The sequence below is a fragment of the Erinaceus europaeus genome, chromosome 9 (genome assembly GCF_950295315.1).
Source record: "Erinaceus europaeus chromosome 9, mEriEur2.1, whole genome shotgun sequence".
In the NCBI taxonomy this organism is placed as follows: Eukaryota; Metazoa; Chordata; class Mammalia; order Eulipotyphla; family Erinaceidae; genus Erinaceus; species Erinaceus europaeus.
The window spans coordinates 117612152-117619196 of NC_080170.1; the positions used below are offsets into that span (position 1 = coordinate 117612152).

A 7045-nucleotide genomic window follows, 5' to 3' on the forward strand; every position below is an offset into this window, starting at 1 on the left:
TAGGTAATTGCAGAGAGGTCTACTTATATTTGCTATTTTGAACTCTATACACAAGTGTAGAAATTTTACTAGAATGGGCAAAGATACACTATAACCAAGTAATCCACAGAGTTCTTACAGAACTGGAGACATTTGAATCCTATAACCAGAGAGAAGAGTCACAGTTGAGGTAGATTTTTTTTTCTTTCTTTTGCCTCCACGGTTATTACTGGTGTTTGATGCTAGTACTCAGAATCCACTACTCCCAGGGGCCATTTTGTATTTTTTTTCTATTTTATTCATAGGACAGAGAGAGATTGAGATGGTAGGGGAAGAAAGAGAAGAAGAAGAGAGAAAGACAGACACCTGCAGACCTGCTTCACTGCTTGCAAAGGGTCCCCACTGCAAGTGGAGAGGCTCAAACCCAGGTCCTTGCACATGGTACTATGTGTTCTTAACCAGGTGCACCACGAACTGGCCACCAATTTGTTTATTGATTAGTGATATCAGAACACCAATTACTCTAGTATGTGATGTACTGGCCCTCAAACTGAGGACCTCAAGCATAGGAGTCCAACACTCTACTCATAGAGCCAACTTGCAAGTCATTTCAGATTTCAATGACAAGTAGCCCCCCCCCCAAGGAAAAGTGTTGTACGAATCAGGCAAGCTAACTCTAAAGGTTACATTTATCCAGCATGTGATGAGAAGATCAAGGGATACTGAAATTACTTAACTGCATCATACAACCTTTGTATTATTATATTTACTAGCAACAAGAATGCCTCATATTTTTTCCCAGTCTGTTGACCTTTCATCTCCAAGCCAGAATTCTCCTCGTCAACATAAGGGGAAAAATGCTAGAGTCTCTCCCAAAACTCAAATATGTGGACCCAGAAGACTGCCTGTCTTATGTAGTGAAAATCTAAATTTTATTTGATTACATTCCATAAGACATACTTGTTCAGCGTGCAAGCGGCACATGTTTTCTTGGAATTCTCTTGACTAGCCAGGGCCAAATTCCAGACAAGCACCTGATAAAGTTGTTGCTCTTACAATGATGGTGTTTTTTTAAAATGAAAATTGTTGTGGTAATGAGGCTACAGACTCTGTGCCTTGTGCTCCGCCCTTTTCTGGAGGTGTATATAAGAGGTCTCAGCGCAGGAGGTGACATTCACACTTGAACTCTCCATCTGTTTCTCTACTGAACCACTGAACCTCCTCCTCTCTACACCATGTGCTGCAACTACGGAAACTCTTGTGGTAGCTACGGCTATGGCTGTGGCTATGGTTCCGGTTACGGCTGTGGCTATGGATCCGGTTACGGCTGTGGCTATGGTTCCAGATACGGCTGTGGCTATGGTTCCGGATACGGCTGTGGCTATGGTTCCGGATATGGCTGTGGCTATGGTTCTAGATATGGCTGCGGTTATGGCTCTGGTTATGGCTGCGGCTATGGTTCCGGATATGGCTGTGGCTATGGTTCTGGTTATGGCTGTGGCTATGGTTCCGGATACGGCTCTGGCTATGGATCTGGTTTTGGCTCCTGCTGTGGTTACCGTCCATTTGTCTACAGAAGTTGTTATTCTTGCTGAAAAACTACAGTAACAACAGCCTTTTTCTGTAAAATGATCACAGCAGATGACACCAAACTGAATATTCAGAACATGCAGCAAAATTGTCTTTCTGAAAACTCTGCTCCTTATTGAAGACTCTTGAGTCACTCTATGTTATTTCTATAAAGCAAAAGATCTTATTTTGGCCATACTCCAAATATAAATACTAACCAGTTGCTTATTCTATGATTCTAAAATGTGATCATTTACAAATAAACATCCTGCAATGATCCTAACAGGTGTGTGTATTTTTTCTGTCATTCAAGCTTCTTGACTTACTTGTTCTTTCTTATTTCTACAGTTTCCTCAAAAGCTTGGCAGTGCCAGTGCTCAGGTGGTCATTCCAGTTCTCTTATTCTGACTTCCATTCTCACTGCTCACTATACTTGACTTGTGGAAAGTTACTAACCATGTTGGGGGAAGGGAGCAGGCAGTGGCACACCTGCTCAAGCGCTCACATTACAGTGCACAAGGACCCAGGTTCAAGCCCTTAGTCCTCACCTGCAGAGGGAAAGTTTCACAAGTGGTGAAGCAGGGCTGCAGGTATTTCTGTGTTTCCCTATCTCCCTCTCCCCTCTTAATTTTTGTCTCTACCTAATAATAAGTAAATAAAATATTTTTGCAAAAGGAAGTTACATACAAAGAATCTCTGTTAGGGAGACATGATACATTATGGCTGTTGAGTGTTGAGCCAGTAAACTAAGAGGAAGGTGGGACCACAGGGGCATGATATAGCAGGCATCATTTTAGTGCTACATAACAATGCAATGGGTCTGGAACAGATGATAATACTGAGAGATCTGAATACTATTTAAGAGATGCTTGTGCCACCGTGTAGTAGCCAAGGGCTTCAACCCAGGTTCTCACACAGTATTAGCATTTTACATTCTGGGTGAATTATCTCCTGGATCCTTAACTAGGGTTTGCTCTTAAGCATGCTTGTTTCATGATTCCAAGTCTATCAATGTATTTATTTCCATATTAATTAACACTTATTTTTTTTTGTTAGTACATGCAGACACACATACAAGTACCAATAAATACCTCAAAATAACCTTCCTTGAAAAATTAGTAATATAAAAAAATGGACTGGAAGAAGAGATTATAGCAAGACATAAATGACTTAGAGTTTGGTTAACTGGTTTTGTATTTAGTTGCTAGTCTAGGTAATCAAAAAGCATTAGATACTTCATGAAAGTGGAATTTAAAAGATCTTAAACATCCACAGTGAAGAATAGGAGAGAAATCCATCTAAAATAATATCTTAAAAGTGTTGATTCCTTCTTAGCACTTAAAGTTGGTGGGTTAGAGGGAAATATGTAGCTAAATGCCTGAAATTTTGGTATTGAAAAATTAATAAAACTAAGTTTTGCTTCTTCTCCATATTTTTCTAGAAACAATAGGGTGAAGTGAATGACTGTCCACAACAAGGATATTTTTTTCCCAGCAAATGATGTCCTTCAAATGTGTGAGATTTGCCACAACAAGAGTGACTTTCTCATTAGATGCCTCATCACTGGATATACATAAACCAACACTGAATCACCTGCAACAGTGCTTATTTTAGAGGATAGTTATAAATTCAGGGGACGGGAATGGAATTGCCAGTTCTTACATATCCCTTTCCACTCCTACAGTATTCAAGAATAATGTAGATCAGGGATAAATCTGAATTTTGAAGTCTGAGAGAATGGCCATGCTGATAGAATAAAGATACAGGATTAGAATGTTTCATTTTTTTCGGTATTTGGAAAGAGATGCTCATTAATGTAAGTATTCACTTTAGAAATCAAATATTCATTGAAGTTATAGTGATAGTAAGACTGTAAGAACTAAAGTCAAGATCTGAGTGGAGCTGGAGACTCCGTGTCCTATGGAAGAGGAAATTGACAAGTTGATGGAGGGTGATGTGTGCTAACACTGACTATGCAACTGTGAGCGTGTGACAACACAACTCTTAGGGATCAACTCCCTGCGAGTAATTATTCACGTGAAGGCTGTGGAGACTCACAGGTTCTGTGGGTGGGGAGGAAAGCACTCCTGAACTCTTAGAAAAATCTTACAATTTTGTATAATGTGGTTAAATCACTAATAAAAACATATTAAAATACTGGAAATCCCCCCAAAGTTAACTGTATTTAGTATCATCAGAATCATCTGACACACAATAGTCCTCACAAGAGCAAAGTCAAGAATAGACGGGTGAAAAGATGGCTGTTTTCAAGAAGTATAAACACTTATGTAACACACGAATAAGTGGTTTCACTTATCAAGCATTGATTGAGTATCTAAGAAAAGGCATTTCATTATATATTATCAACAGGAAGCTAAGTATGGAAAAGGTGAAATAACTCACAGATTACAAAAAAATCAGAATACATATAAAATGTAATATGTGGTTGCATTACATGTTATTGTAGCCCATTATAATATTGGTATGTCTTCATTCAGGAAATGAAGAGGAAAAATATACAAAAAAGTGAAAATAAACAGTAAGGATGAGTATAGTGAAAGGTAAAAAATATTTATTAAAAAAACTAAAAATAGATTTGGCAAGCTGGCTCCCTTGGATAAAGTGTTTCTTTGTGACATGCGTGACTCTGATTCAAGCCCAGCACCCACAGTGATGAAGGAAGCTTCAGTGCTGGTTTTTTTTTTTTTCTCTCTTTTTCTTTCTGCCTCTTTATCTCACTCTTTCTGTATAAAAATAAATGTTTTTTAAAGGAAAGGGGCATACTTCTAGCAGAATTATGAAGTATGAGTAGAAACTGCTCAGACATACAGAATTCAGTCATCTGAACAAGAGAAAAATAAATAAATCCAAGCCCAGAAAAATAGATTGTGTGGATATTGCAACTATTCTGCTTAATTGTTGCCCAGCCTTCATTGCAAGGTGCCGTGGTGTCTTTTTGTCTCTCTTCCTATGTGAAAAAAAAAAATACTGCTAGAGATATTGTTCTAATGCTAGCTATCACTATTCCTGGAGTTCTTTGTTAAGATTACTTACAAATTTATCTGTCTCATTTTATAAGGCAGAGAGAAATTGTAAAAGAAGAGGACAGAGAAAGATAGAAAGTAAAAGAGACATCTGTGTGTATCACTTCATATTTCATGAAGCACCTCCTCACTCGGGTAGGGGTTAGAAGTTTTAACACAGGTACTTGTACACGGCAATGTGTCCACTCAACCATCTCCTCCTGGAGGAATTCTAATCAGTATTTCGGTTTAAAGAAGAAATTCATGGATGTGTGGATGTGTGTAAGCAGAATTTTAAGGACCTCCTGCTGGCATGACCCCTTCTCATCAGTAAAGGGGTAATTTGCCTTTAACTTTGACAAAGATGACAGGATATTACTCCTGTGATAATTATATGCTTCAGTGGCAAATGAGATACAAAGCCGATAATGTTTTTATTTTAAAATGAATATTCAGATAGCTTTTTTAGAATATGTTTATTTTTAAAACATTTTTATTATCTTTGTTTACTTATTAGATAAGGACAGCCAGAAATTGAGAAAAGGGTAACAGAGAAGAGTGACAGAGAGGCACCTGCAGCACTGCTTCACCACTAACAAAGCTTTCCCCCTACAGGTGTGGCCTGGGGTTCAAACCCAGGTCCTTGTGGAGTATAGTATGTGCACTCAACCAGGTGACCCTTGATTTTTTTTCATTCTAAATTTTTTTTTAATTTTTATTTATAAGATTGAAATACTGACAAGACCATAGGATAAGAGGGGTGTAATTCCACATAATTCCCACAACCAGAACTCCATATCCTATCCCCTCCCTTGAAAGTTTCCCTGTTCTTTATCCCTCTGGTAGAATGGACCCAGGATCATTAAGGGGTGCAGGAAGTGGAAGGTCTGCTTCTGTAATTGCTTCCCCACTGAAGATGAGCATTGGCAGGAAAGAGAGAGCCTGTCTCTCTTTCCCTACTGGGACAGGAATCTGGGGAGGCGGGCATATTAGTAGGGTCATTAGACATATTAAGATCATTAGACATATTAGACATATTAAGGTCATTAGACATATTAGACATATTAGGGTCATTAGACATATTAGTAGGGTCATCTGCCCAGGGAAGTCAGTTTGGCATCCATCATGGTATCATCTAGAAATTGGTGACTGAAAAAGAGTTAAGATATAAAGCAGAAAAAATTGTTGACTATTCATGAACCTAAAGGCAAGAATATAGCAGATAAAGATTTGGGGTCTCATTTTGGAAACAGCTAGTAGGTCTATTTTAGGTATGTTTCAAGGGGCTCATGACTTTACTAGTTTTTGTCTGCACCTGACATCTAATATGCAGGTGGACCCAAGTTATTGTCTGGGGAGATGGTTTCATGGGTCCTGAAATTAGTGCAATCTGGAATGTTCCTAGCTGTGGTCACAGAATTCGAGCTCAGACTTAAAGGAATGCAGAGGTTACGTAGGCTCCTGTATTGAATTTCGGCCCCAGATCAAACACATGGGTTTTACAGTTAACAATATTTATATAATTTCCCCATATTTGGGAGCTACTGTCTTCTAGCTTTCTATTCCCTTTTCCAACTATGACACCATCTTTTTAAAATTTTTTGTATTATCTTATTTATTGGATAGAGACAGGCAGAAGTCAAGAGGGATTGGAAAGGTAGAAAGGGTGAGAGACAGAGAGATACCTGCAGCACTGCTTCACCACTTGTGAAGCTTTCCCCCTGCAGGTGGGGACTGGGAGGGGGTTGAACCTGTGTCCTTGTGCATTGTAACATGTGTGCTTAACCAGATGTACCACCAACCAGCCCCCTGAGGAAAGGGGGAGAGAAAAGGAGACAGAGACACCTGCAGCCCTCCTTCACCACTCGCAAAGCTTTCCTCAGGCAGGTGGGGACTGGTCGGGGTTTGAACCCAGGTCCTTGAGCACTGTAATATGTGTGCTCAACCATGTACGCCACCACCTTCCCCTTAATTTTTAATATATTTATTTTAGATAGAGACAGAGAGAAATTGCAAGTGAAGAGTAAGAAATACCTGCAGCACTGGGTAGCTGCTTCTGATGCTTGCTCTATGTGTTTAAGCAGAATTGGAGCAGGTTTACTAAATAGGAAAACTCTAGGTAAACTGCAAGACAAAGACATCTTGAAGTTTCCTGATTAAAACCTTTTCTACAAGACTTTATGTTGCTCAGAAGAGATTCTGGTTAGGCTGTGCTTAAACTCCTGATCCATTAAGTCTGTGAGATAATAAGTGAATAAGGAACACTACTGAAACTAAAGAACACTATTTCATAATTATAGAGAAGCTAAATATTTAATAACTATTTTAAATGTACCTATACTGAAAAATACAGTGCTTAAAAGAGAATGAACCCCCCCCCCCAACTGCTGGGGGGAAAATCTATAATTGTAACTAGAAATGTCAAAGGGATTATTTTGTACTTGAAAGGACTAGGTACAGAAAATCACTTAAAT

The 7045-nt window shown here is 38.9% G+C and overlaps 1 protein-coding gene across 1 annotated transcript; it reads left to right on the forward strand.

The window, feature by feature from the left end:
- Nucleotides 1-1214: 1214 nt before the first annotated feature.
- Nucleotides 1215-1574, forward strand: LOC103122999 (keratin-associated protein 6-2). The gene has a single exon (XM_007533614.1). It carries the CDS (start codon nucleotides 1215-1217, stop codon nucleotides 1572-1574), a length of 360 nt encoding a protein of 119 aa, XP_007533676.1.
- Nucleotides 1575-7045: the final 5471 nt, after the last annotated feature.